At 44.7% G+C, this 27,872-nt stretch overlaps 3 protein-coding genes across 11 annotated transcripts in view; 2 read left to right on the top strand and 1 right to left on the bottom strand.

Moving 5' to 3' along the window:
• The first annotated feature begins 35 nt into the window (after positions 1-35).
• On the top strand, positions 36-22,642 carry CLTC (clathrin heavy chain). 8 transcript variants are annotated; one of them, XM_017730965.1, is made up of 35 exons: positions 45-285; positions 1,022-1,024; positions 2,366-2,634; positions 2,949-3,110; positions 3,891-4,004; positions 4,390-4,563; positions 5,177-5,330; positions 5,890-5,933; positions 6,578-6,778; positions 7,351-7,503; positions 7,824-7,946; positions 8,123-8,260; positions 8,350-8,514; positions 8,605-8,785; positions 9,140-9,303; positions 10,247-10,258; positions 11,411-11,536; positions 12,107-12,249; positions 12,632-12,866; positions 13,197-13,319; positions 13,415-13,560; positions 13,703-13,886; positions 14,196-14,388; positions 14,813-14,970; positions 15,139-15,303; positions 15,395-15,502; positions 15,612-15,779; positions 15,942-16,091; positions 16,187-16,318; positions 16,472-16,582; positions 17,191-17,361; positions 17,481-17,702; positions 18,784-18,804; positions 21,653-21,728; positions 22,136-22,642. In XM_017730965.1, exons 1-35 carry the CDS (start codon positions 51-53, stop codon positions 22,258-22,260), a joined length of 5,049 nt encoding a protein of 1,682 aa, XP_017586454.1. In that variant the 5' UTR covers positions 45-50; the 3' UTR covers positions 22,261-22,642. The 8 variants fall into 8 exon arrangements, with proteins under 8 accessions (XP_008629319.2, XP_008629320.2, XP_017586454.1 ...); XM_017730964.1 differs by lacking the exon at positions 5,890-5,933 and having other exon boundaries at positions 5,177-5,374; XM_017730967.1 differs by lacking the exons at positions 1,022-1,024; positions 5,890-5,933 and having other exon boundaries at positions 5,177-5,374.
• A 2,228-nt stretch (positions 22,643-24,870) lies between these two features.
• Positions 24,871-26,477, bottom strand: PTRH2 (peptidyl-tRNA hydrolase 2). Its single transcript, XM_008631096.2, has 3 exons — positions 26,390-26,477; positions 26,044-26,140; positions 24,871-25,526 (listed from the first exon to the last, which is right to left on the bottom strand). Exon 3 carries the CDS (start codon positions 25,503-25,505, stop codon positions 24,987-24,989), a length of 519 nt encoding a protein of 172 aa, XP_008629318.1. The 5' UTR covers positions 25,506-25,526; positions 26,044-26,140; positions 26,390-26,477; the 3' UTR covers positions 24,871-24,986.
• The window catches only part of VMP1 (vacuole membrane protein 1), a 61,002-nt gene continuing 59,575 nt past the window's right edge, over positions 26,446-27,872 (top strand). The window contains exon 1 of one of the 2 annotated variants that reach the window (XM_008631095.2): positions 26,446-26,532. The gene's annotated coding sequence lies outside the window, so the exon portion shown is untranslated. The remainder of the gene's footprint in view (positions 26,533-27,872) is intronic. The other variant, XM_017730971.1, reaches the window with a different exon arrangement.

Here is a 27,872-nt window from a genome sequence, read left to right as displayed (position 1 = left end):
TTCCTGTGACATTCACAAAAACTTTGTGGCTATACCAAGGTAATCACTTAATGTTAAACCTTATTTTTCTCTTCCAGCTCCAAAATCTGGGCATCAACCCAGCAAACATTGGGTTCAGCACTCTGACAATGGAGTCTGACAAATTCATCTGCATCAGAGAGAAAGTAGGAGAACAGGCTCAAGTGGTGATCATTGACATGAATGACCCCAGCAACCCAATCCGAAGACCCATTTCAGCTGACAGTGCTATCATGAACCCTGCCAGTAAAGTCATTGCATTAAAAGGTATGAAGTCCTGATAAAGGGCTGTTTGAAGTGGATGGAAGGCTTTCTGTAGAACTAGTTTGAGTGACTGAGGTCTCTCAGGTAATTTATGTGGGAGGATCCTGTAGCAATTTTCCACAGCTTAATGGGAGCTTAAGTTGAATGCATTTTCAGTTCTTCTGGAGGCAGCTGGGCAGGGAGCTTCAGCTGAAGCTTCCTGCCATTTGCTGATCAGTAGGATGAGTTTTTTCCTTCAGTCCAAATGCTTGCAGCTTCTGAGCAGAGAGAGCTGGAAGCCAAGTGTGGGCTTTAAGGAATCATGTTAGAGGGAAGAGAGGGAACAGTATAAGGTCTATCAGCTAAACCTTTCCTTAGAGAAAGGAAAACTGAGGCTGGGAAGGGGGGACAAATATTCCTGAAGGCCTTAGTTTGGCCTTGCTGAAAGAGACCAGTGCATATTTATTGTATCAGTCAGTGATAAGAGCAGTAGAACTATGCAGAGAAGACTTGTGTGGTGAAGGAAGTACAAGGTCAGCCAGCTTGGTATCTCGGATGATACAGAGAACAAGCATTCCTCTGGAGTCTCCAGAAATGTCTGTCTCTTCCCCTAAGAGCCCCAAAAAGCCTTCAGTGCAGCCATTCTAGAAATGCATGTATTGCTAATAGAAAGATTTATATGTATCCAATGTTACCTAACTTTGACTTTAATACTGTGCTACTGTTTTGTCACAACTTTAATGCTTTCTTGTGTGTGCAGATGGTGAGTTACTTCAATTGACTGTACTAGTTCCTGTTGTGTCTTATGACAAGAAAAAGCAGAATAAAATGGCTCAGATTGATGGTGCACATGGCTGAACAGTGGTGTTTAAGCAACTGAAGGCCTAAAACTCAGAGGTTTTTCATACCCTCCCAAACAAGGGAGTCCTTAAGATTCCAAAAACTATCCCACTCAAGAACCCAAAGCGTACTTAAATCATTGGGATCTTGATACTGAGCTTTTTATGAACAGGACTGACCCTTTTGACTCAAGTCTAGATTTTGCCTCGTAATATACCTTGCCTAGCATGTAGGAATGTGTTACCTGAATGTCCTTCTCCCTTGACCCTAAAGCTCCAGCTGCACTAGATGCAGAAACAAACTGCTGCCTATAGCCTGAGTAATTCTGTAGTAGAGAGATTTCTCCAAGTTCTGGAGAAACTCCTGACTCAGCATCTTGCATCAATTGTTGAACTAATGGCTTTGAACTAGATCAGTCCTTGGTGAGCACAGGCACTTGGCCCCTGTGGCACTGTGACTTCCTCAGGCTGGGCTGCAGTTAGTAACTGTAGCAGATATTCTGACCTGCATCCAGTTTCATGGGATCTTCTGTATTTCTCCTGGGCTACGCTTGTGTGTGCTTAAATAACTCTTTCCTATAAGTAGTAGAACTGCTCCGAACCTTTCTTATCTTCTCAACAGGAAGAAATAATTTCTTAGGCCACTGTGTTATAAAAACTGGTAGAAATGACTGCAGGTGGCTGTTCAGGATTTTTGTATGCACCATTCTATGTGATTTGGAGAACTGTTCCTCTTGCCTTCTAGAGCTTGTGTTGGTCACTAGATTCCTTCCCTTGCACAGTTCCTGTCAGTCTGGTTTGCAGTCAGTAGCTGTGTATCCCATTAGTGCAACCCCAAGGTTTTGGTTAATTAGCCTGAATTACAAAAGCCCTCTGCCAACCTGACTGTTCCATGTTGTGCCCTTTTAATATTTAAAACAGATGTGGACATAGCTTTTAATGCCACTGGCATAGCTTCCCTCACAACTCCAAAGAGCCTCAGCATGATTGTAACCTGGTTTTGATGTACGTGAAATATCCTCCAACCCATTTGTGTGGCTGAAGCTTTTGTCTCCTACCAACCTGTTCTCCACATCTGTTTGATTGCTCAGTAGTGGCAAATTGGTAAAATCATCCCTAGGAGTGTGGTCTGGTTCAAAGTAAAAGCTGGTCCCTGAAGGTCTGCCAGTGTAGAACAGCTTTTTCTTGAAGGAAGTCCCCAGGGTTTCATGTCCTAGTGCAGCTCTTCTGCTCTGTCACGTGGCTAACGATGCTGTGTCTTCTAGCTGGGAAAACGCTGCAAATCTTCAACATTGAAATGAAGAGCAAGATGAAGGCTCACACCATGACAGATGATGTCACCTTCTGGAAGTGGATCTCTCTGAACACTGTTGCCCTTGTGACGGATAATGCAGTTTACCACTGGAGCATGGAGGGGGAGTCCCAGCCTGTGAAGATGTTTGATCGCCACTCCAGCCTTGCTGGCTGCCAGATCATCAACTACAGGACTGATGCCAAGCAGAAATGGCTCCTGCTGACTGGAATATCTGCACAGGTACTTCACCTCCAGGAAGGTGTGGAAACCCCAGAGCGTGTCTTGTTGTCTCCTTCTATGGGAACAGGACTGATGTGTTTATTTTATTAAATGCAAATGCTTGTCTTGAACTTCAAATAACAAACCTAAGTGTAACTGAAAATCTCACTTTAAAGTAATTGGATTTGTAGTGATATAAGCACTAGTACAAGGTTAAGAGTTTGAAATGATGCTGTTGTAAGAGGAAGCTTGAAATGGCAGCATATTTACCAGTATTAACTTAAATGAAATTACTGAGTGCCTATTTTTCCTGACACTTGTTCTTTTTTGTGTAGCAAAACCGTGTAGTGGGAGCAATGCAGCTGTACTCTGTGGACAGAAAAGTGTCACAGCCCATCGAGGGACATGCAGCCAGCTTTGCACAGTTCAAGATGGAAGGGAATGCTGAAGAATCCACTCTCTTCTGTTTTGCAGTAAGAGGGCAAGCTGGGGGTAAGGTAAGGCTTGGTTCTAAATATACTGTAATCTTTAGTGACTCACCGTGGTTCTCTGCTTCCAGGAGAACAAGTGGTTTAATGCAAAAAGTTGCATTTAAGGAAGAAAGTGAAGGACTGTGTCAGTCTGGATATGGCATATGGTGCATGCAGAGCTTGGACTACCTGGTGTAGCAAGAATCTGTGAGTGGAGAAGTTAAGTGGCATGTCATGACCAGCCTAATTAGCTGCTTGAAACATGTGACTCTCAGCTTCACAGGCTAAGCTTGAGGGAAAAGCTGTCGCAATCTTTCTTTGATGCTGATCCCTGGTATCAGACTCAACTAATTTCCAAATTATTGGATGAAAATTTTTTAAAATGAAGCAATAGTGTTGCAAGGCTAAATAGTGCTCCAGTGCCAATGCTGGAATTATGTGAGTTACAGCAAAACCAGGGTAAAATCAGAGTTAAATTCAGAGAAACTGAATCTTCAGAACTGTCTCTAGAATGTGAACCAAGTTAAAAGAGTGCATCTAAAGTAACCCAGCAGAATCCTGAAACTTCCAAGTAATTAGGGGTAACTAAAGATTGTATTTAACTGTTTCCCTCTCCTATGGTACATGAATACCAGATGCCACACCTTTAGCCAGTGACATTTAGCCAGTGAATTTAGAAAGATTAACTTAGTTTGTCTTTGCATAAATTTGGGATTAAGGCTGAGCAGCAAGAAGATGCTGTAACTTCATTGTTGAATCTATTGTTAAATAAATTGGATGCAAGAACTAATGTTATCTCTTGCACAGCTGCATATCATTGAGGTTGGCACACCACCCACTGGGAATCAGCCCTTTCCAAAGAAAGCTGTGGATGTCTTCTTTCCTCCTGAAGCACAAAGTGACTTTCCTGTTGCTATGCAGGTATGACAGCTGCAAACAGATCTGCAGCTTCTCTTGGTGGATGTGACTGGAGCAGGGCACTGGGAGTCAGCTGGTTAATGTGGACCTGAGGGTTGGCCCTAAACTGGTGTGACTGGTGTGACTGCTGCTCCTGCTTCAGTAGTGGTAAAGTAAAGGTGGAGACAAGCAGCATTCAAAAGCAGCCTATTCTTATTTATGGAAGAAATATCCATGTGTTTTAACTGCTTTTCAAGCTCTTCAAACATCATTCTGCTGTGATACTACTCAAGTAAAAATAAAACAGCACTTCTGGCTGTCCTGAAATGGCCCAGCTGTTTGCTGAGTCTCAAAAGCACCAACTCATTTATCCAGTGCCAAATTTGAGTAATCTATTTGTGTTTTGCAGATCAGTGACAAGCACGATGTGGTGTTCCTCATAACAAAGTATGGCTACATCCACTTGTATGACCTGGAAACTGGCACCTGTATCTACATGAACAGGATCAGTGGAGAGACCATTTTTGTTACTGCACAGCACGAAGCAACAGCTGGAATTATTGGAGTAAACAGAAAGGGACAAGTAAGGAAACCTGGCCTGGAAACCACTTCTTTAGCTAATCCCACTGGCTCTTTGTGATACACTGCAGGGTTCCTATCTATGTCTAAAAGTTTCCAGAGATGGTGACTTTGAACTCTGTTCAGAACATATGAGGTCTGTCAGTGCTGTGAGCCCCAAAATAAATTTGCTGTTCTATCTCCATACACATCTAACTCAACTGCTTTAAACAAGTTACTAACATTGCACAGCCATGCCTTTAGCCCAGATTGATTTTGGGTGGTATTGCTGGGCATGGGGAATATGGAGCAGACTTGTTCCTGGTATCCCCTAGGATTGGTTACTTAAGACACTGAGTACAGGTTTTAGAAAGAGCCCTGTATCCCTGAAAGATCCATTGTGTTTCTACCTCTGCAAATACCTTAATTAAACTATTAGTTGCCTGCTTTGATGCTGACAATGGATGACATTGGCTCTTTCTAACCAGAGGTCTCTTTAATAAAATGACAAGTATCAGTTATCAAGGGATGAAAAACTTTCCATGAATACCATAACTTTCCTCTTAGAAGTTAGCTTAGCCTTTGTCTCACTTTTGATAATTGGACTAACTGGTGGTTTCCCCTGATGGTTTATTCAGGTGCTCTCAGTGTGTGTGGAAGAGGAGAACATCATTCCCTACATCACAAACGTGCTGCAGAATCCTGACCTGGCTTTACGGATGGCTGTCCGCAACAACCTGGCGGGGGCCGAGGAGCTCTTTGCCAGAAAATTCAATGCACTCTTTGCACAAGGGAACTACTCAGAGGCAGCAAAAGTGGCAGCTAATGCCCCAAAGGTAAAGTGTTCAGAACAGCACTGAACTCTGCTGGCTTCAGCTTCTTGCTTCAGGAAAGCTCAGTGAATTTTCTAAGTGCCAAGGGCACAGTCTTGTTGTTGCTCCTGTCCTAAGGTGTACAGGTGCTTCACAGGTATCTTGGGTGCTGACACTGATTGCAGGCTGGATGATCTTATGAGTTTGTAAAGCCCACAGAGGAGGGGAGGAATAAATGATGAACTAATGGCTATGAGTCACAGTGTTTCTGGTACTTACCTTTACTTCTCCAGTTACGCCAAAAAGCGTCTGTGAAAAGACAACCTCTAGCAGAGGCTTATCCTGGAAACAGGATAAAAATGTACAGACTAAGACTAAATTCAGATGAGAGGAATTTGCTTGCAAGGCCAAGGGTGTCGTAATTCTGGACTTAAATCTGCATTGCTACTGAAATAAATTTAATGGGCTGTTAATAGCACATTTTCTGTCAAAGCATCTCAGTGCCTGAACTGATGTTCACAATGCACTCTTTGCACAAGGGAACTACTCAGAGGCAGCAAAAGTGGCAGCTAATGCCCCAAAGGTAAAGTGTTCAGAACAGCACTGAACTCTGCTGGCTTCAGCTTCTTGCTTCAGGAAAGCTCAGTGAATTTTCTAAGTGCCAAGGGCACAGTCTTGTTGCTCCTGTCCTAAGGTGTACAGGTGCTTCACAGGTATCTTGGGTGCTGACACTGATTGCAGGCTGGATGATCTTATGAGTTTGTAAAGCCCACAGAGGAGGGGAGGAATAAATGATGAACTAATGGCTATGAGTCACAGTGTTTCTGGTACTTACCTTTACTTCTCCAGTTACGCCAAAAAGCGTCTGTGAAAAGACAACCTCTAGCAGAGGCTTATCCTGGAAACAGGATAAAAATGTACAGACTAAGACTAAATTCAGATGAGAGGAATTTGCTTGCAAGGCCAAGGGTGTCGTAATTCTGGACTTAAATCTGCATTGCTACTGAAATAAATTTAATGGGCTGTTAATAGCACATTTTCTGTCAAAGCATCTCAGTGCCTGAACTGATGTTCAGCCATATTGCTCCTGACGTTCTGGGCTGGCAAAACATAGAAATGCTTGTGACAGCTACAATGACATTACCTCCAGCTTCCTGGAGCAACTCTTGCCAAGCCACAATAGCAGAAAAGAAAATTAAAGTGGCTCTCTCTCTCTCTCTCTGGCAGGGAATCCTGCGTACTCCAGACACCATACGCCGGTTCCAGAGTGTTCCAGCTCAGCCAGGGCAGACTTCCCCTCTCCTGCAGTATTTTGGCATTCTGCTGGACCAAGGGCAGCTGAACAAGTATGAGTCACTGGAGCTCTGCAGACCAGTGCTCCAGCAGGGCCGCAAGCAGCTCTTGGAAAAATGGTTAAAAGAAGATAAGGTAAGTTCGGGATCCATACCTTCAGAGCCGTGGGTGGGAAGGAGCAGCACTGTGTGACAGCCTCCCCCCTTCCCAGGAAAACTCAGCTGGGAGCTCAGCTGTGACAGCAAATAGCTGAGCAATAGGTGCTCACTCTACCTGTCACTATGACTCGAGTTACTGCAAGAGCATTGATCAAATACTCAGAGCTTCACTCATTCTATCTTTAAAATCACAGCAGGATGAGCATGGAAAGCCTCCGAGCTGCTGCTGTGCTTTGCCAAACCATTCCTTTGGATGCTGACTGCAAGTGCTTTTGAGCTGTGGTTACATTTGTGTAATTAGGGAAGACACACACTGATACAATGTGTCACCCAGTTGTTTTTGGCTCTGAAAATGCCTTTGACTCGTGTAGAACAGCATGAGGAGCAGAGCCCGCTAGATGACTGCTGGGAAAGTCAGCTCAGGCTCTCAAGCTGAACCTTAATTTTTTAAAGAGAAGTCCAAAAGGAAGATAAATGAGGAAGGGGGTGGTAGTGCATTTCAGCATGGCACTGTCAGGGTGGGCTGACTGCGTTTCTGTTTCTGAACAGCTGGAGTGCTCGGAGGAGCTGGGAGACCTTGTGAAATCCGTAGATCCCACGCTAGCACTTAGTGTCTATCTGAGAGCCAACGTTCCAAACAAGGTCATCCAGTGTTTTGCTGAAACCGGACAAGTCCAGAAGATTGTTTTGTATGCTAAGAAGGTGAGAGAAAATTAAATTGCTGTATCTATCCTGTGTTTAAGAGTAACAACTGCATGTTCCAAGTAGCTAAAAGTAACTGTGGGGGAATCTGAGAGCCTGTATAGTATTTACTTTTGCCTTTATGAATAATTACTTTTGCCTTTATGAATAATCACTGCTAGACTTCATACATGAGTCTTTTTCTTCTTCCCCGTGTATCCTTTCCCAAAAGAGGAAATCCTGACTGGGTTGTGTAATCTCCTGACAGCAGCTTTTACTGAGCTCTATATTTAACAAGGTGTGTGCTCTTGCTGAGTTTTCACTTTTCATCATCTCTTCAGGTTGGATATACTCCAGACTGGATTTTTTTGCTGAGGAATGTAATGAGAATCAGCCCTGATCAAGGACAGCAGTTTGCACAAATGCTCGTTCAAGATGAAGAGCCTCTTGCAGATATAACACAGGTAAATAACTGTATTTTATTGCTATGAAACGTTGACTTCAAAGCATTAAGTTGGTAAGAGGAGCCATGCTCTAACCACCAGAGCTATGAGTTTGAATTTAACTTTGGAAGCTGCGTTGATGCTTAAATATGCTTCAAGTTCCTAATCAAAAACCTAAATTTCTTTTTTTTTTGCAGATTGTGGATGTCTTTATGGAATATAATTTAATCCAGCAATGTACAGCCTTTCTGCTGGATGCACTGAAGAATAATCGTCCCTCAGAAGGTCCCCTGCAAACACGTTTACTTGAGATGAACCTCATGCACGCACCTCAGGTACGTGCTCAGAGTTCCTGGGGCTGGACGTGACAGATACTGGTGGCAGTGTTCAGGAACTGAGTGAAAATGTTCAATATTCCTTCTAGGTTGCAGATGCCATCCTGGGAAACCAAATGTTTACTCACTATGACCGGGCTCACATAGCTCAGCTGTGTGAGAAGGCTGGTTTGCTGCAGAGAGCACTCGAGCACTTCACAGACCTGTACGACATCAAGCGTGCGGTAGTTCACACTCACCTCCTCAATCCTGAGGTAAGGCGTCAAACACCCTGCATCTAACAAATCCAGCCTTTAATAACTGCTGTTCTGCTCAGCTCTAAAATGGCTTGTGTGTCTTTGCAGTGGTTAGTGAATTATTTTGGGTCCTTGTCAGTAGAAGACTCTCTGGAGTGTCTGCGTGCGATGTTGTCCGCTAACATCCGTCAGAACCTGCAGATCTGTGTCCAGGTAGCTTCCAAATACCATGAGCAGCTGTCAACACAGTCACTCATTGAGCTCTTTGAGTCCTTCAAGAGCTTTGAAGGTGAGTTTGTACTTCTGCAAGAGGAGCTGGTGCTCACCTCGTTATAGATGTGCGTATGAAGGACTGTCTCTGCTGAAATCTAGAAAGCCATAATGAACTTAAGTAGTTAGGCCTCAAACTGTCTTGAAACAGACCTAAACGTTAAAGTTTTCCTGTTTAGGATGGGTACCGTTATTCAGTTGCATGTTGTTTTTCTGAAATCCTGGAAAATGTTTGGAACTGTAGAAAAACCCAAAATGCTGGCCTGTTTCCCTTGTCCAAAATGGTTATCTTTAATTTCTGTAGCCTTTGGCATTGGGGCTTTTGTACTTTTCAACAAGACTAGCAAATAATGTGTGGACTGTTTTTCTCCAGGTTTGTTTTACTTCCTGGGCTCCATTGTAAACTTCAGCCAGGATCCAGATGTGCACTTCAAGTACATTCAAGCTGCATGCAAGACAGGACAAATTAAAGAAGTGGAAAGAATCTGCAGGGAAAGTAACTGCTATGATCCAGAACGTGTTAAAAACTTCCTCAAGGTAACGTTTGGGTAACACTGGACCATCTGGGGCTGTTTGGGGTTCTGATAAAAGATGGTGTGTCACTAGTGAAATGAGGCAGCTCTGTGAAAATAGATGAGTTTTAAACCTTTGCACTTAAGGATCCAAGTGTCCTCAAACCAGAGGCATCTGCCATGTTGACAGTGCCTCCTAATGAAGTCCGGGCCTGGAATATTGTCTAAAAAATGAGAATGTCAGGTCAGTTCCTCACTGCTCTTGGTAAGGTTAATCTGGCTTGAACTCTTAACCTGTAATAATTGCACCAGCTCGCCTAGAACTTGTTCCAAATGTCTGCTGTAAAGTAGGAAGCAGTTTGCTTAACTTGAGAACACCCATAGTGCCAAATGAGTTGATAACTTAATGCTTATTTACAATGCAATCAACTCCAACTGAGCAACTACAGAAACAACAGATGAATAGAGTAAATTAATGCCATAAATGCTTTCAGGTTCAGGGCTGATCTGTCTTATTCATACACACTGAAATTGCAGCCAGGTGAGCCATGGTTTAGCTCTGCTGGGAGATGCCAGTCAGTGTGAATATATCCTGACTGATCCAGAGCATTGCTGGAGAGTAGGAAAAGATGGTGTGCTCAAAGTTCAGATTCTGTAGTCTTAATGCTGAGCTTATTGACAAACACAACACTCTGAGAAATACCTGAGGAACCGTGTGGGAGGGGAAAACTTTATCTGGGAACATTTCCTGCCTTCATGTTTGTTGGTTACATAGCATAGTCATAGATTTTGCTGATCATATCTGAAGATGGCAAAACTCTTCCCAAGAGAATTCTCTAAAACTAACCTGGTGTCACCGAGGTGTAAGGTATGTAATTTGATCAAGCCACCTAAGATATGTTATCAAGCTGTCAAATTCCTGATGAAAGTTATTGTTTTTTGTGCTGTTCCATGTCTGGAATGTGCAGGACATGTACCAGGTAAATCTCCCAGTACAGGCCTCCCTGTGTAAAGTCCTTAAGTGTAATTTATATGTAGGATTATATTCTGGGATGTGCATGTTGGAATAAGTGATCTGAAATATGCATCCGGAATACTGTCTGCCACATAGACTAAGCTTCTGTACTGTAACCATTGTAACCTTATGCTGAAAGTTGGAATGCTTTTAGAGAATTAATCTGATAAGCAATTTAAGCAGTACTGCTATAGAGCTTAATTCTTATTGTTCTCTAAATCCATAGTTAGGAGGTATCACAAGACACATGGCACTCAAAGTCAATTCTGTATATAAGTTTTACGTTATACAACCTTATCTAGTCTTGGTTAAATTTCTTTTGAAATCCCAGAGTGCTAATCCTGCACACCAAACACCAGTGGCAGCTAAAAATACTCTCTATAGCCTAGGCTTGTAATAGTTGTATTGTGTTGTACAACTCTGTAGAGTCTGCCATGCAAAGGAGCAGGGTTAAACTCCAAAAAGCTTCTTGCTCCTCACGCCCTGCAGTGGGTGTGAGTGCTCCCACTTGCTACATACTGCAAACAATCAGCTGAACAACAAGCTGTCATTATTTGGTTGACTGTCCCTTATGCTGAAAGTTGGAATGCTTTTAGAGAATTAATCTGATAAGCAATTTAAGCAGTACTGCTATAGAGCTTAATTCTTATTGTTCTCTAAATCCATAGTTAGGAGGTATCACAAGACACATGGCACTCGAAGTCAATTCTGTATATAAGTTTTACGTTATACAACCTTATCTAGTCTTGGTTAAATTTCTTTTGAAATCCCAGAGTGCTAATCCTGCACACCAAACACCAGTGGCAGCTAAAAATACTCTCTATAGCCTAGGCTTGTAATAGTTGTATTGTGTTGTACAACTCTGTAGAGTCTGCCATGCAAAGGAGCAGGGTTAAACTCCAAAAAGCTTCTTGCTCCTCACGCCCTGCAGTGGGTGTGAGTGCTCCCACTTGCTACATACTGCAAACAATCAGCTGAACAACAAGCTGTCATTATTTGGTTGACTGTCGAGTTTTGGCTTTCCAAATTCAGCTGCTTTGACAGTTTAAGTGACTGTATTATTTGTCTGCTTAAGTCCAAGAGCAAAACCAAATTACTAAAGCTTTTCTCTTTCTAGGAAGCTAAACTTACTGACCAGCTGCCTCTCATCATTGTGTGCGACCGCTTTGACTTTGTCCACGACTTGGTGCTGTATTTGTATAGAAATAATCTCCAAAAATATATTGAGATTTATGTACAGAAGGTAAGTAACAAGTTGTCCCTTGCCTTCAGTGAGTCAAATCGATCAATCTTTACAGTATTATATACAACTACAGGCATCATGTTTAAGTATTCTGCAAACAGCTTTGTACTTGAGACTGACATTTAAGTGATTATTAGTGGCCTCCAGTAAATTTGCCCTGATGTGAGTCAGATCTCATTCTTCAGTCAGGTTAAGCAATAACTCCCACTCATGTGCCTCTTGAAGGAGGAAGACTTGGTAGAATAACTTTGGAGTTCTTGGGGTGATTTTAACTCTAAGCATTTTGGAGGAGGAGGAGGGGGAGTTCTCCTTTTTACTTCTTGCAGGGACAAAGTTGATTGCTCAGGAGCTCTTCCTATGGGAACTGAATGAGCCACTGAGCTGGGATGGGAACACCTGTTGACTGAAGAATTGACTTTTAAGCTTGTTCAGAACTTCAGGAGGCTGGGAGTAAAGGCAGGAAGATGGGCTCAGTCTTAACAAGTGACTTTCATGTGTAGTTCTGGGGATAAATATTGGCTGTCCTTGCTCCCTGACAACACACTGACCTCTTCAAATGCTTCTGTTTAGGTGAATCCAAGCCGTCTGCCAGTTGTTATTGGGGGACTGCTTGATGTGGATTGCTCTGAAGATGTGATAAAGAACCTCATCCTTGTAGTGAGAGGTCAATTTTCGACCGATGAACTTGTTGCAGAGGTTGAGAAAAGAAACAGGTATTAAACTTCTGTAAGTCTCTTAACAATTCCCAGTCTGGCAGTGTTTGCTGCTCATCCATCAGTGCATATCCTTGTCACACAGCTAAAGCTGGTACTGACACAAGCAGAAGCTGCCACTGGTGAGAACCAGCTTTAATTCTTGGCTGATGTGGGGATCTCTCAAGATAGATAATGAGTCTTTGGTGTGTGTTCTTCATAGTGTCAGAAAGTTACACCATTATAATAATGAGCCAAAATGTAGGTTAAAACAGAGCACTGTAACTCTGGTTTAGTTCCTGACTCTATCCTACACCAAGGCTGGCTGGCTTCCAGAGTGTAGAAATTGTGCAACTGGATATTTACTTACTCAACCTCTAACGTGAAAATCACTTCCTTCTAGGCTGAAGCTGCTTCTGCCCTGGCTGGAAGCAAGAATTCACGAGGGCTGTGAGGAGCCTGCCACTCACAATGCACTGGCCAAGATATACATTGACAGCAACAACAACCCAGAGAGATTCCTGCGGGAGAATCCCTACTATGACAGTCGTGTTGTTGGCAAGTACTGTGAGAAGAGGGACCCTCACCTGGCCTGTGTGGCTTACGAGCGTGGACAGTGCGATCTGGAGCTTATTAATGTATGTATGCCCAGGCAGCTGCCTTGTGGGTGGGGTTCTGACATCAGTGTCGTGGGGTAGATAGAAAGCTCTTTGACAAAAGCATGTATTTCCTAAAATGTATTAAGCTGGGAAGTGCATGCTTCTAACACAGAAGGCGAGGTAGCTGTTTAATCTCCCTCTGCAACTTAGTGAGAAATAGGAAGCTCTCCTGCACATCCTAAAATGGGAGGCTAATGAAATATCAAAGCCTGGGATTTCTAGTCTGCACCTCAGTTCAGAGTTGCAGTACAATTAGCTGTAGGCTCCATAGCTGTGCCTTCGCTCTGACCGAGCTGTGTCTTTCTCCAGGTGTGCAATGAGAACTCCCTCTTCAAGAGTCTCTCCCGCTACTTAGTTCGTCGTAAAGACCCCGAGCTCTGGGCCAGTGTGCTACTGGAAAGCAACCCCTACAGAAGACCCCTGATTGACCAGGTACAACTGGCAGGACATTCACAGCCTTGCCTGTCCTAACTGGACTTGCAGAACCTGACATCAGTGATTTGCCCATGCCTTGACTCTGCCTGCAGGTTGTCCAGACTGCGCTGTCGGAGACCCAGGACCCCGAGGAAGTCTCTGTCACTGTGAAGGCTTTCATGACTGCAGATCTTCCCAATGAGCTCATTGAACTGCTGGAGAAAATAGTTCTGGATAACTCCGTGTTCAGTGAGCACAGGTGTGTGAAATCAAAACTAAGCCACAGGAAACTTGGAGTTATTGCTGTAATGTGAGACAGCAAATAAACTAATACCTTCTCCAGAGGGCAGGGTGAATTTCTTGATCATGATTTGATAAGTACTATTTTTTTCTCTCTTCAGGAATCTGCAGAACCTTCTCATCCTTACAGCTATCAAGGCTGACCGCACCCGTGTCATGGAGTACATCAATCGCCTGGATAACTACGATGCCCCTGATATAGCCAATATTGCTATCAGCAACGAGCTTTTCGAGGAGGCATTTGCTATCTTCAGGAAGTTTGATGTCAATACATCAGCTGTGCAGGTATCTTCCATTCTCAGGTTGTAAAAACTCCCTGTGCATCCCCACACAAGGACTTTGCTGGTGCCTTCAGTGCTTAAAACCAATTAGCAAAGTGCCCAAAGCTGCTCAGTGTCTTGTCTTATGAAGCAGAACAAATAGTGTTTATTGAAACTTTGTAAGCCTAAAATCACTCGGCGCTGTGTGGGTTGTATGGAGTCAGTCCCTATTTAAAAGCTGTGGATCCGTTGAGGAACTTACATAAACCAGAGCTTAGTGTGTTGTAAAAGTGACCTTTGTGAGAGTGGCTGATCATGGTCATCCTTTTTGCAGGTGTTGATAGAGCACATTGGGAACCTGGACCGTGCATACGAGTTCGCTGAGCGCTGCAATGAACCTGCAGTGTGGAGCCAGCTGGCCAAAGCACAGCTCCAGAAGGGGATGGTAAAGGAAGCGATTGACTCCTACATTAAAGCAGATGATCCTTCCTCATACATGGAAGTTGTTCAAGCTGCTAATGCCAGTGGTATGACTAAGTTTTATTTACATCTTGGCTGTTGATGTTGCTCAGCTCTTTTGCCTGGCCTGCTCAAACTGCAGTTTTGCCAGACCTGTATCTTGATGCAAGTAGAGGAATCTGGCCCTTCAAGGACTGCCCTAAATAAGAATGGGAAAAGGTAGTGTATTCCATTTGCAGATAATCAGTGGCCTGTAACTTCCTTCTTTAGCTAGCTGGAGACTTCTTTCAGAGGCTTTGCATGAAGTTAAATAGGATTTTAGTTAGGCCCATTCTAAGATGATTTGATTAATGCATAATGAGCAGTGTGAAGGTTGTTGATTGTTGGGGAATAGCTGTAGAAATATGTCAAAATGAGGTTCAGCTGATTGTTTAGCTGAAACACAAGTGTCCCTAGTGGTGGGAAGTAAACATTCTGAACTCTTTTCCATAGGAAACTGGGAAGAACTGGTAAAGTACCTCCAGATGGCACGCAAGAAGGCCCGGGAGTCGTATGTGGAAACAGAATTAATCTTCGCTCTTGCTAAAACAAACCGCCTGGCAGAGCTCGAGGAGTTCATCAATGGACCCAACAATGCACATATCCAGCAGGTGAGTGAGACTGACTTTGTTTTGCTGAATCACAGAGGGGTGTTGGGAATTTTGTCTCTGGATATGCAGATCTTGGCCTTTAAATCCATTTTGGTAAGGGCTTGAATGCCACACATTTAGTGTAAGGCTGCAAGTGTGCAGGAATAACCTGGCTGTGCTCTGCCCTAGGTTGGTGATCGCTGTTATGATGAGAAGATGTATGAAGCAGCCAAACTGTTGTACAACAACGTGTCCAACTTTGGCCGTTTGGCCTCCACTTTAGTGCACCTGGGCGAGTACCAGGCAGCCGTGGATGGTGCTCGGAAAGCCAACAGCACTCGCACGTGGAAAGAGGTGAATTTACTGGCTCTGAGTTCAAGGACTTCAAAGCTGTAGCCTGTTCAGAAACCTTGATTATAAGCAGTAACACAACTCTCAATTCCAGGTTTGCTTCGCTTGTGTGGATGGAAAAGAATTCCGCCTGGCTCAGATGTGTGGGCTCCACATTGTGGTGCATGCAGATGAGCTGGAAGAACTAATCAACTATTACCAGGTAATTAAGCTGACTCCTGTTGTACAGTCAGTTCTGTCATGGCAACCCTGTCAAAATCTGAAATTCTGGATGTTTCCTGATGTGAAATGTCTGTGTCTGTGTCTCTAAGGATCGTGGCTACTTTGAAGAGCTGATCACTATGTTGGAAGCAGCACTTGGACTGGAGCGAGCACACATGGGAATGTTCACAGAGCTGGCAATTCTCTACTCCAAGTTCAAGCCACAGAAGATGAGGGAGCACTTGGAGCTGTTCTGGTCCAGAGTCAACATTCCTAAGGTGAATGTCTGAGGCTTGAAATCTAGCTTAAAACACACCTTTTTGGGCTGTCTGTACCCTGGCTTTTGCACCAGCAGCTCTTGAAGTTGTTAATGGCACTAAAGCCTGAGCACTGGTGGAAATTGCAGTTAACATATATTGCTAATTCTGCCTTCTGCTTAGGTTCTGAGAGCTGCAGAACAAGCCCATCTCTGGGCTGAACTGGTGTTCCTGTATGATAAGTATGAAGAATATGATAATGCCATAATCACAATGATGAATCACCCAACAGATGCTTGGAAAGAAGGCCAGTTCAAAGATATCATCACTAAGGTATTGCTTTCCTAGTGAAAGTTATGTCTGTTTTTCCTTTGCATTTCCCCACAATCAAACTCCTGCTCTGAACATGCATCTTTACTCTTCTCTAGGTGGCCAATGTGGAGCTGTACTACAAGGCAATTCAGTTCTATTTGGAATTTAAGCCTCTCTTGCTCAATGATCTGCTGATGGTGTTGTCCCCTCGGCTTGACCACACTCGTGCTGTCACCTTCTTCACAAAGGTAATTTTCTTGCTAACCAGATCAATGCAAAAGCTGGGGAAGCATTGAGCTGTAGTGGCATTTTAAAATGCTTTTAGCTACTCGCCTGCCAGGGAAGATGCTAAGAGACTTCCACAATAACTGACTTAAATGTATCTCCCTGATTCCGTAAAGGTTAAACAGCTGCCCCTGGTTAAGCCTTACCTGCGCTCTGTTCAGAATCACAACAACAAATCAGTCAATGAGTCCCTCAACAACCTCTTCATTATTGAAGAAGACTACCAGGTATGTCTTGTCTTGAAGCACGTAGTTCTGGATGTATCTCATATCCTCAGTCTTTGTTTAATGTGTAGAAACACAGTTTTCTTTCTCATTTTCAGTAGTTTTTACCTGCTTGCTGTTAACTTTAATTCCTTAAGTTCATGTTCTCTAACACTTCAAACTGAATTAGTGGTGAGGAGCCAAGGATTAAGTGGAAAAGTGTTAGTGGCTTTCTGAGAGCTTTTTGTGTCATTCCTACTGGGGGTAGAGTGGCTACTTTGTTATGAGTGTGACAGCTTTTATTTAAGGCAAACAAACAGTGGGTGCTAAGAAAAGGACTCACGGAGGAGGCAAACAGTTGTGATGTGGCTGTTCCACTGTTTTCAGAGAACAGCTGCCTGGTATTCAGAGGCTCTTAACCTACTGAAAAATACTGACTGAAATACTCTAAACTCCACATGTGTCAGACAGCAGCTTCTCAAATAAAACAGCAGATCTCTGCAGGTCTGGCTAGAATACTTTATCCTCCTAACAGGAGGAATACAGAACTAATGGAAAATGTTGCATTTTGTGGATGCACTTGTACATCTGAGGTGTGAGTAACTTTTTTTTTTTTTTTGTGCTTCACTCAGGCTCTTAGGACTTCTATAGATGCTTATGACAACTTTGACAACATTTCTCTTGCCCAACGTTTGGAGAAGCACGAGCTAATAGAGTTCCGAAGAATCGCTGCCTATCTCTTCAAAGGCAACAACCGCTGGAAACAGAGTGTGGAGCTCTGTAAGAAGGACAGGCTGTACAAGGTGAGACCCCACCCGGTCAGCTTTAGCAGCCTTGGCTTGTTTGGCTCTAAAGGGAGCTCAGTTAACAGCACCTTGTGGATTGTTGTGTGCCCCGAGGCTGAGGCTCTCTCCCGTTGCAGGATGCGATGCAGTACGCTTCTGAATCCAAAGATACCGAGCTGGCAGAAGAGCTGCTGCAGTGGTTCCTGCAGGAGAACAAGAGGGAATGCTTTGGTGCTTGTCTCTTCACCTGCTACGATCTCCTAAGGCCGGATGTTGTCTTGGAAACAGCGTGGAGGCACAACATTATGGACTTTGCCATGCCATACTTTATTCAGGTCATGAAGGAATACTTGACCAAGGTAAGAGCAGGTGCCCCTCCAACATCCAGAGCTTCTTAGTCACTGTGGTGAATGCCTTGAGACTGTCTGCTTGCTACTAACATTGATTTGGGCTTTGTCCAATGTCTGTCTGTCCATGTCCACACTTACTTTTCAGTCCATCTGGGGAGAGACTTCGCCCTCTAAGAGGCTGAAACACTTACAGGCTCCACCCTCTCTACCAATTACAGAACCTACATCAGTAGTATTTGCCTGACCCTGGGCAGTGTCTAAAGTAGTTCCAGGCTCCAGGCTTTTCCTGTGCTGTGTCAGGAATCCCCGGTGGGATCAAGCTTTAACTAAATTCTAGACTGTGTACTAAAACAGCTTTATAGCTAGATCTGGAGATAACTTACTCTGCTGTGCATTTAACTCTAAAATGTGGCTCTGATACTTAATGGCACTAATTATGACTCAACTCTTACTTGAAGTGACTCAGGATGGGGGAACTACTTGGTAATGCTCTGACAGACTTGAACAGACTTGAGTTAAATCTAACTGTCACTAGCAGGATTTGCCCAGCTCAAGCTTTTAGAGTATCTTTCAGTGAAATGCTGTAAATTCCTTAATGATTAAGACTCTTCCAAGCTGAAGTTCAGCTTTTACTTTCATGCAGTCAGTGAAGACCAGGGTGCCTGTTTGTCCAGAAGTTTGCCTGGCTGTTCCTTCTAAAGGCAGGACTACCTTGTATTTCTGTAGCCAGCCTGAAATGCTGTTTTGGGGGAGGTGGGGAGCTGGCTGAGCAATAAAACTGTTTGTCAGAGGTGCCTGATGAACCAAGCTAACACCAGGCCTTTGGTGGGAGTAGGAAGATTCTTAAAGATAAAAATCTCCTGATCTACTAAAAGATTAGGATGTAGCTTTAGTGTAGCTAATGAAATCAATGCAGTAAGAGCCAGCAACAAGCAGAGCTGCCTTTCTAAAGCAGATACTTCTGGTGTACCTTTGTTTTTACTCGCCTGTACCTTAATTATTTCTTCCCTCACGCTTTTGTTTCTACCTTTTTATATGCTAAATATGGAATTTGATTTTTCTAAGCTGCACCTTCTGAATTCCTTTGCAGGTTGATGCAATAAAGGAAAAGGTGAAAGTTGATTCTTGTTTTCCATCTTTAAGTCTGGAGGACTAAGTCTAAGGATTCTGCATGAGTTTTTTCTTTCCTATGTTTACTACACTGCTGCTACTGCTTTTTCCCCAAACAAAATATCACTAAAGCATATGCAAATTGTTTAACTCTCAGTAGCTAGTGCTGTAGGAGAAAAGTAGTTTCATTTGCTACTAATAAGCTAATAGATCCTCAGGAAGGGCATACAGGTGATCAGTTGGATCACAGTCAGCCTGGTATTCAAACAACACACAAATACTTACACAAGTGCTACTATTTGACTGCCAATCTGACTGGAAGAACCTCCTACAATAAGAAATGAGTCTGTGAATGCACAGATCAGTCTGGCATTTGCTAGTTGAAGGGCTGTGATCCAGTTCCTGATCTCTGGACCATGACTAATGCGTGCTGACCGTAGGCAGAGTAGATACTGGCTGCTTTCAGAGGGACTCCTCCTCACTCAGGTGTCAGTTCTCATGGTGCTGATCTAATCCACACAGTGCTCTAGTTCATGTAGCAACTTAAAACTTCAGCTGTTACACCAAGTCTGTGGTTCTCCTCCCTGTAGTAAATTTCTAGTAGTTGTCCAAGAAAAGACTGCCTTCCAAGCTCTCCAGCTTCACTAAACTTCTCTTGCTACCTCATTAAAAAAAATACATAAAAATGGTAATGCTTATTGCTCTTCTGAGGCTACTCCAGGGCTTGCCTTTTGCTATGTAACTTTGACCTTCAGAAGGGCAATCCAAGGTTTTCTGTCCATCTGCTTCCCTACAAATGCCACTGTGATCCTCCTTAGCCCAGGGGTCAGCCCTAGCATGAGTTTTCCATTAATGTGGTTCAGCAAAGGGCAAACCAAAGTGACAAACAGCTTTGAAGATGGACTAAATGCAAAAACTGCTGGTTGTAAAGACACCACTGGAACTGAAGGCTAAGACACGTAGTGTAAGGTCCTTCAGCAGCTAGTAAGGAAAGTAGGAAAGCGTGTGTGTGAAAAAAGGTAATTGAACTGCAGTGTTTGCATAAACTACGCATGTGTAGCAGTCATTGCAATTACATCCCACTACTCCTTAAGCTCCAAGGCATTGCTGTGGGCTGCGTGTGGTTTTTGGGGGGAGCCTGTCTGGCAGTCATCTTCAGACCTCACTCGTGCTTCAGTACTTTTGCCTCTTTTTCATGCACACATAACACGATAACATTGAATGCATGTTACTTTTCCTCTGCAGCTTATTGCAGTCCCTGTGGAAAAGCCTTTAAATCAATCTTGCTCCAAGTGTGTAGGGCCCTGAAGCTGGTGATGCTCGAGCAAGTGGTGTAAGAACCATCCTGCAGGCTGGTTTCAAACTTGCGCTTGTTCTTGTCAGTATTTGTTCAGCTCTGAGGGGAGGCATCAAAACTGGGTCCAAAATGCATTGAATGTCCTGGGCTGGAGGCTTTCCAAGTGTGAGTAAGCCAAATGCCTCTGCTTAGTAGCAAACTCTGCACATTCTCCTTGGATTTGCATCTCTAAACTTGTGCTTCTGTGTTCAGTGTGTTGCTGTTTTGAGTTAAAAACAGTGCAGTTCCCAGCACGGTGTCTGGAAATGAGTCTTGGAGCATTGGATACGATCCTGTACACTTTGGCAGCAGCAAGCCAGATACTGTGGGAGGCAACCACCAGGCTGGCCATGGAAGCCCAGTCAATGAGGGAACTCGAGCTCAGGACTTCTGCCACTCCCTGGAGTTGTGCCTCAGCTTGAGGTTACAGAGGAACAGGTTTATGGAACACAGGTTGTAACTCACAGCTGAAAGGAGGAGCTCACAGCTCTTGGAGCTGCCAGCAGACACTTGCTCATGTAGCACAATTAAGCTGCAAACTCACTCTTGGATGTTGTAGCTGAATAAATAACACTGACCCTGTGTAAGTGCAGGAAACCTTCAAACACCTTTATCAAGGGCACAAATGAAATGAAACATTAATCTTGTGAGTTGTATTATTGTCTTTCAAAGTAATTGGCATGATTATCTCTGACTTTGTTCTAAATCTTACCTCCCAGGTAAAATACCGATACCTCATTTTGTGGTTTTAGTTTCAGGGCCTGCCTTAGACTGTAGAAATGCTGAGTTCCCTTGGATCTGTCTTAGAAATGAGCTATATTTCACTACAGAAGAAGTTTCTTCTCTTGCCTTTCTGTAGGGGTGGGCAAACAGCACCATTGCGCTCGCAGTGCAGCTGGCCAGGCTTGTCTGTTACTGTGTGTAAAGCTGGAAGAATTGGAGTAGCTGTGGGTTTAGGCTGACTGCCACACAGTTCTGGAGTGGAAAAAGCAAGTCTTATACACATGCATTCTCTGCATTTGAACTTAAATTGCATGAGTGAATGGGTTTGGAAAGTGAAATCTTGAGGCTCAAGTGACATGTCGGATGCTATTGCAGTCTGCTCTATCCAAATACAAACCAGATTACTTTGCCTCAATGTCACCTCCAGGGAAACTTCTCCAGGTCTGGGCATTATCTTGACAATTGCTCCAATGCCAGAGGTCTGCAACTGAGACTGAGCTCAAATCTGAGTCTGTGTCCAGCTCCAGTCCAGTACAGAACATTTTGTACAAAGCTTCAGTCTGGAGTGAGCTTTCAAAGTAGTTGAAAATCCCTCAATGAGGGTTTTTTTTCAGGAAACAGACAATCTTGACTGCACCAGTACCAACATTGCTACTTGAATTGATCTTAACTTGTAAATGGTCTCCTTTTCTTGATGGGTGTTAACATACCACTAAGGCTTTTCCACTTCTCTGCCACGAATAAGTACCTGTTTTAGAGGAGATTTTTTAATTGTTGGTCTCAATTCCAGGTGGATAAACTGGATGCATCAGAGTCTTTGAGAAAGGAAGAGGAACAAGCTACAGAAACACAACCTATTGTTTATGGTAATGCTTTAGTTCATGTGTTATCAATAACATAGTTCACTTTTAAAACAACCCTTCCCTAATCTTGGTTTTTTCCCAAGGAAGTCCTGGGAAATGGGAACGTTCTTCATGTGAAATCAAGTCTTAAGGAATGTGTTCCAAAATACTAGATATTGGATCTTGTGCAATATGCTTCATGTCTAGCCTGGGTATTTGCCTTATATCCAGGTTATTCTATCAGGAGTTTCTTCGTATACTTTACACTGTAGTGTTTTTACTGTGCTGTGCCCTGAGTTTTGTGGGGAAATACCCATTCTGGCTCCGAAGGGTAGGGACTTCCTGCTTCAACATACAAATATCTACAGAAAATTTGCAGGCATTTTGCTGACTGAGTTCGGGAGGAGTAAGATGCCCCTTGTGTGTTGCAGGCCAGCCCCAGCTGATGTTGACAGCGGGACCCAGTGTGGCAGTTCCTCCGCAGGCACCTTTTGGCTACGGCTACACGGCCCCTCCGTACGGGCAGCCACAGCCCGGCTTTGGCTACAGCATGTGAGATGCAGCACAAGTCAGTCTGGAGCAGCAACTTTTCTTACTGAGACTCCACCGTCCCTCCCCGCTTTAACTCATAACAGGGAAAAGCAAAGAGTTCTGCCTCGTGTTCTTGTAACCTTTATTTCATGAAGGACTGTTTTTTCTAGCGCAAACGATTTGAATCACTTCTGTTAAATCTTTTTCACATTCCATGTCATTTAGACTTTTACTTTCAAAAGGGGAATAGTTTAAACGACTTTGTTCAAGTGGGCTTTTGCAGGACTGCGTATTACCATTAAGTCTATTGTGAAGATTCTGATTTGCACTCTATAGTGTTACACTCTAATATTGAATCTTAAGTTCATTGTATGTGAGCAGCTTACGGTATGTACTGTCTATTCTAAATGCATTTACGTTTTTGGCGAGGGCTCCCCCCCCCCTCCGTAGGGCCAGCCACAGCCCGGCTTTGGCTACAGCATGTGAGATGCAGCACAAGTCAGTCTGGAGCAGCAACTTTTCTTACTGAGACTCCACCGTCCCTCCCCGCTTTAACTCATAACAGGGAAAAGCAAAGAGTTCTGCCTCGTGTTCTTGTAACCTTTATTTCATGAAGGACTGTTTTTTCTAGCGCAAACGATTTGAATCACTTCTGTTAAATCTTTTTCACATTCCATGTCATTTAGACTTTTACTTTCAAAAGGGGAATAGTTTAAACGACTTTGTTCAAGTGGGCTTTTGCAGGACTGCGTATTACCATTAAGTCTATTGTGAAGATTCTGATTTGCACTCTATAGTGTTACACTCTAATATTGAATCTTAAGTTCATTGTATGTGAGCAGCTTACGGTATGTACTGTCTATTCTAAATGCATTTAAGTCTCACTGTATATTTGGAGAAAGCTAAAGCCAAGATACTTGTATTTGACCTTGCAAAACTGCTGACAAGAGACAACACTAATCAGCATATCCTCCCTGGGTTGGATTGCATAGCTCTAAAAGAATTTAAAATGCGTACAGACAACCTTGCCTGACTTAAAATGAGTAAAAGTTTTGGTTTTGTTTCTTTTTTTCCCTTAACCTATGCAGGTTTTTCCAGTTATGCATATAGAAAATGCTAGTGTCTTTTTGCTCACTCCATATGTAACAGATGACCTTATGTTGTGCTGTATCCTGTGCTTTTGTGGGACATTCCATTCAGGAACAGAGCACCATGATTCCAATCTGTGTATTTACTAACCCTGCCCTGAGGTTTGTGTATGTTGGATATTGTGGTGTTTTAGATCACTGTTTTGAGTGTACAGAAGAGAGAATTCAAGCATATTGCTGTTCAGTTTTGTTTGTGCAATTTGAAATTACGCAATTTAAAAATAAATTACTGGACTGTGGACATGCTGCATAGTGGTAGCTTCACTTTACTGTCTTCAAAAAAGGACCTTTGGACTCAAACCAAGTATTCCAGTGCTGGTAGTGGGGGGCAATGCAGGTGTGTGCAGCCAGGGGTCTGAGGGGCTGGCAGAAGAGTAGCAATGGGGACCAGTGGTGGGGTCTTGCACTGAGGGGGCAATACAGGAAAATATGTAATGCTTTTTCTAGAGAGAGATTATGCCAGAGAGAAGAAAATAGCACTTTTCACCAGTTGGCTGCACTGTGGCCAACTCCAGCATATCTGACCAGATGATACATTAGGATTGTAGTAAGGTGTGCCAGTTAAATTGAGATCATGTTCTAGGTATGTAAATTGCCTTAAACATATTTAGCTTCAAATAAAATTGACTTAAATGGTTCTCTATGAATACTGTCATATTTGAGTGTAATGAGTCTGACAGCACTGGACAGATTTCCAACACCTTTAGAAGCTCCAGCAGCCACACTGGGCATCAGGATGCAGCTCTAAGGCCAAATCCCCTTCCCTTTTCCTCCTGTGAGCTCCACAGTTGTGTCCTGTGATCCTGGGGCTGGGCACTGCAGCACTTCCATGGAATGGGGGTCTGGCAGGGGCTCACCTGCCCCAGGCTCTGTGCTTCGCGGTAGTCTGCACTGAGTCTCTGGAAAGAATTTACTGGAACCCCTAGGGTGCTCTGTACTCTGTAACAAGGTGCTTTAAACCCAGGATGGCCTTTTGGTCCCAAGAAAACCAGGGTTTAAGTCTGTCTCTGCATGCCCAGTTGTTTATATGAGGGTAACTCCCCACACCTTGGCTCAGCTGCACATTTTTGCACGTGTAGGAGCTACACAGACCCCTCCAGAGGGAAGCTCAGCTTACAGCTGCTCCCCACAACTGTTTACTGGTCTGGGCTGCAAATCCAGTTGAACTGGTCAGCCTGGGACCAGTTACAAGTTGTTGCAGCAGTTGTTTGGGCAGGAAGCTGGCTACAGTTACCCCTAGCTCCAGTTCTTAACTGCTTCACTGGCTGAGCCTTTCTCAATTAGAGAATGTATTCACTTCAAAGAATAGGCAGAAAGAGGAAACTCTTAAACTCTATCAACCACCGTGCAAAATCCTCAACCAATTGCACAAGTTGTAAATTTACTGGGTTCCTTCTTGTGCCAGCTCTGCTTTCCTCAACTGCCCTGAGCCTGGAGTTTTCTTTCCCCCTTTGGAACACAAGCTAGAGAAACTCATGCTTTACAAATTTCAATCTTACAAAACTTGCTTATTTTATTAACATTGGAAAAAAAACCCCACCTTGGATTTTTATCCCACCAGTACTGACATACATGAACGCATCCAGGTCTTTTTGGTACTGGTTTAGAAGAGTTTAAGGTGACCAGAAACTTTATCTATGACATCAGCTGGTCCTGGTCCGATCCCAAGGACTGTCCTGGAGCCTGGAGCTATCTGGGTACGCCCAGCATCCTGTATCAAGCTCACAGTCAGCCCCAGGCGCTTCGCCTCAGCCAGGAGCTGCACCAGAGTCTCTTCATCGGGAGCTTTGAGGACCACTTTAGGTTGTCCACAGTATTCCCACTGCTTCAGGAGCTCGGGATCCCTGTTGTGGACCTGCTTGTAGGCAGAGACAGCAGCGTGGGAGCACTGTGCTGCTACTTTGCCCTTGCCCATTTTCAGGTCGTTGCGGACGATCAGCACCAGCTTGAGCTCCCCGGACTCTCCCATGATGTCGGCCTCACCCCCCAGGCTGTTGGGAGTCTCTGGCATTCCAGCTCCAGGCTTCCTGCAGAGTCTGCCCCGGATGCCCCAGCCCAGGCACACACCGCACACAACTCCAATGATGACATTCAGCAACTCGGGCTCAAAGAGAGAAATCATGGTGGATTTTGGAAAGTGGCTCTGAACGGGGGGAAAGACAGAATTTACTTGAGGGTTTTGCAGCTTCTGAGAGCATTTTGCGTGCTCTTGCCTGGTTTGCACTTGGTTATTTGAGGACAAAGAACATTTGCTAGAAACACAAAGGAACAGCTCCCCAGACACAGCTCTCTGACTGCAAACACCTCACCGGTGATGGGCTTCGACTCAGCAAGCAGAGCTAAGATAAAATGGCAAATTATTATAAAATCACAGAATGGTTTGGGATGGAAAGGACCTTAAATTTCATCTGTTCCACCCTCTGCCAATGGGCAGGGACACCTTCCACTAGACTAGATTGCTCCAAACCCCATCCAGCCTGGCCTTGGACACTCCCAGGGATGCAGGGGCAGCCACAGCTTCTCTGGGCAACCTGTGCCAGGGCATCCCCACCCTCACAGGGAACAATTCCTAGTATCCAATCTAAACCTCCTCTCTGTCAATTTGAATCCATTCCCCCTTGTCTTGTCACCCCAGGCCTTTGTAAATAGTCGTGCCCCACCTTTCCTCTGTAAGTTCCCTTCGCGTATTAGAAAGCTTCTCTTCTCCAGGTTGAACACTCCCAATTCGCTCAGCCTTTCCTCATGTCAAAATTACACCTAAAAACGGGGAGAGAAATGGTGCAGTGGTGGAGGTTTTAAGCCAATACCCCAAATTCAACTGAGGAGCGGGGCCGCCTCCAGCTCCACCGCGGGCTGCGGCAGCTCAGCCCCGCCAGGCCCGGCCGCGCTGGAGCCCGAGAGGACACGGAGGGCAAAGACCGAGCGGGAACCGAACCGTGCGGGACCCCGCGGCCCTCAGGGGGGCCAAATGGGGGCCACGAAGGAACATCCCCCCTCACCGCTTACCTGCCGCTCCCCCGCGCCCGCCCGGAGGTGACGGAACCGCGGCTCTCGGGAAGTGCCGAGCCCTAGGGGCGGGACGGGGCGTGCTGTGCCGGGCCCTGTTCCGCGTTGTGCCGGGCCCAGTGGAACCGCCGGCGTGGAGTACGGTGAGGGCGGGGTTGGGCCTGGGGCTCTCCCGGCGGGCGAGGGTCTCGTCACCGGCCCTTCAGCGGCACCCCTCAGCGCTGCTCGCCCCGCTCCCCTCACGGCTCCTCCGGCTCTGAGGTGACGGCGGCGAGGGGGGACTCCCGGGCCGGGCGGCTCCGGAGCCCCGGCGGGACCCCCGGGCCGGGCGGTGCTGTGCGAACCGAGGGACCCGTGTGGCCAGCCGGGGAGCGGCCGGGAACGCTGTGGAGGAGCAGGTCGGAAGGAGAGACTGGTCCTTGCCGGCCTTCAGGGCGAGAAATGTGCCGCTGCCATCTCACCCTGCTGGAGAGCGGCTCTGCTCTTCCATAGCCCCGGGAAGGGTGAGATAGACTCGCCCTGCTCCGGCCCAAGGGACGGTGCCTGATGACACAGGGAGAAATCCGTGCTTTTCCCTGCGGAGAGTCAGATACCGATGGCCTTTGTCTGCTTTTCCAATAGAAATGGGCTGTGTTTTCCCGGCTGGGTCCTCCCTGCATCCCCATGGACCGCCTGGGGCTTGTGGGTGTGAGGCCCAAATCCACGGGAACATTTCTGCTGACTAGGGTTAAGCACCTCGTCTGGTTTTTATTTCTCTAGCCAATGTTATCTGGTGTTTACAGGAGATAATAAAGCAGCAAGGATCTTGTTTTATTCCAGTTTTGCCTCTCAGATGCTTGGCAGGTCATGTAGGTGACCTGAGGGAAGGGGTGGTAAGTGTGTTTGATAGCAGCTGTTTATCTATGAAGTGTTACGAATCCAGGTTATCCCCTTTCAACTGCACCTATGACATTTCTGCAGGTTTTCTCCTTTCCTTGTTTTCTCTGCTATGTGCTTACCAACAAGTGTGTATCCTGGTTTAGTTAATGGTGACAATGTGGGTTTAGGTGGAGAAAGTGTGCTGTTACTCTTTCATGCCTTGGAGCACATGTGTTGTGTTTGGGCAGTGGATTCTGGTGCTGTTTTGATGTTAGGAATTCTGCTCTTTTGGAGATTGTTTCAGCTCAGTTTGATGGGGGGTTCTCATGCTTCATAACACCTCATAATAACATATATCAGCTCTTCTTAGTGCATTAATTTTCGTAATGAAACAGTCTTTGTTATGTCAGTACTCTTTCTTCCAATCCATTATTTCTGCAGCATGGAATAAACTTTCCTTTATTCCTTACTGGATAAGTGACAGTTGTAACGATGGCTTCATCCCCTGTTTTCAGATGAGGGTTTCAAAAGCCAGTTTCCAGTTGTGCAATGGGAGGTGAGCTCTCTTTATTAGTTTGAGCTTTGTTTCACGTCTTGCTGAGCAGCTGAAATTAAGGGTGTTTGT

The sequence above is a fragment of the Corvus brachyrhynchos genome, unplaced genomic scaffold (genome assembly GCF_000691975.1).
Source record: "Corvus brachyrhynchos isolate BGI_N302 unplaced genomic scaffold, ASM69197v1 scaffold283, whole genome shotgun sequence".
Classification (NCBI taxonomy): Eukaryota; Metazoa; Chordata; class Aves; order Passeriformes; family Corvidae; genus Corvus; species Corvus brachyrhynchos.
This window is presented reverse-complemented; position numbering and strand designations above follow the sequence as displayed.

Bases quoted from the DNA above. Each gene is read 5' to 3' on its own strand.
- CLTC (XM_017730965.1), top strand. From the start codon at position 51: ATGTTAAACCTTATTTTTCTCTTCCAGCTCCAAAATCTGGGCATCAAC. The intron at 5,934-6,577 runs GTAAAGTGTTCA...TCTCTCTGGCAG, and splicing joins TGGCAGCTAATGCCCCAAAG to GGAATCCTGCGTACTCCAGA. The intron at 13,561-13,702 runs GTGTGTGAAATC...TTCTCTCTTCAG, and splicing joins TCCGTGTTCAGTGAGCACAG to GAATCTGCAGAACCTTCTCA.
- PTRH2 (XM_008631096.2), bottom strand. From the start codon at position 25,505: ATGATTTCTCTCTTTGAGCCCGAGTTGCTGAATGTCATCATTGGAGTT.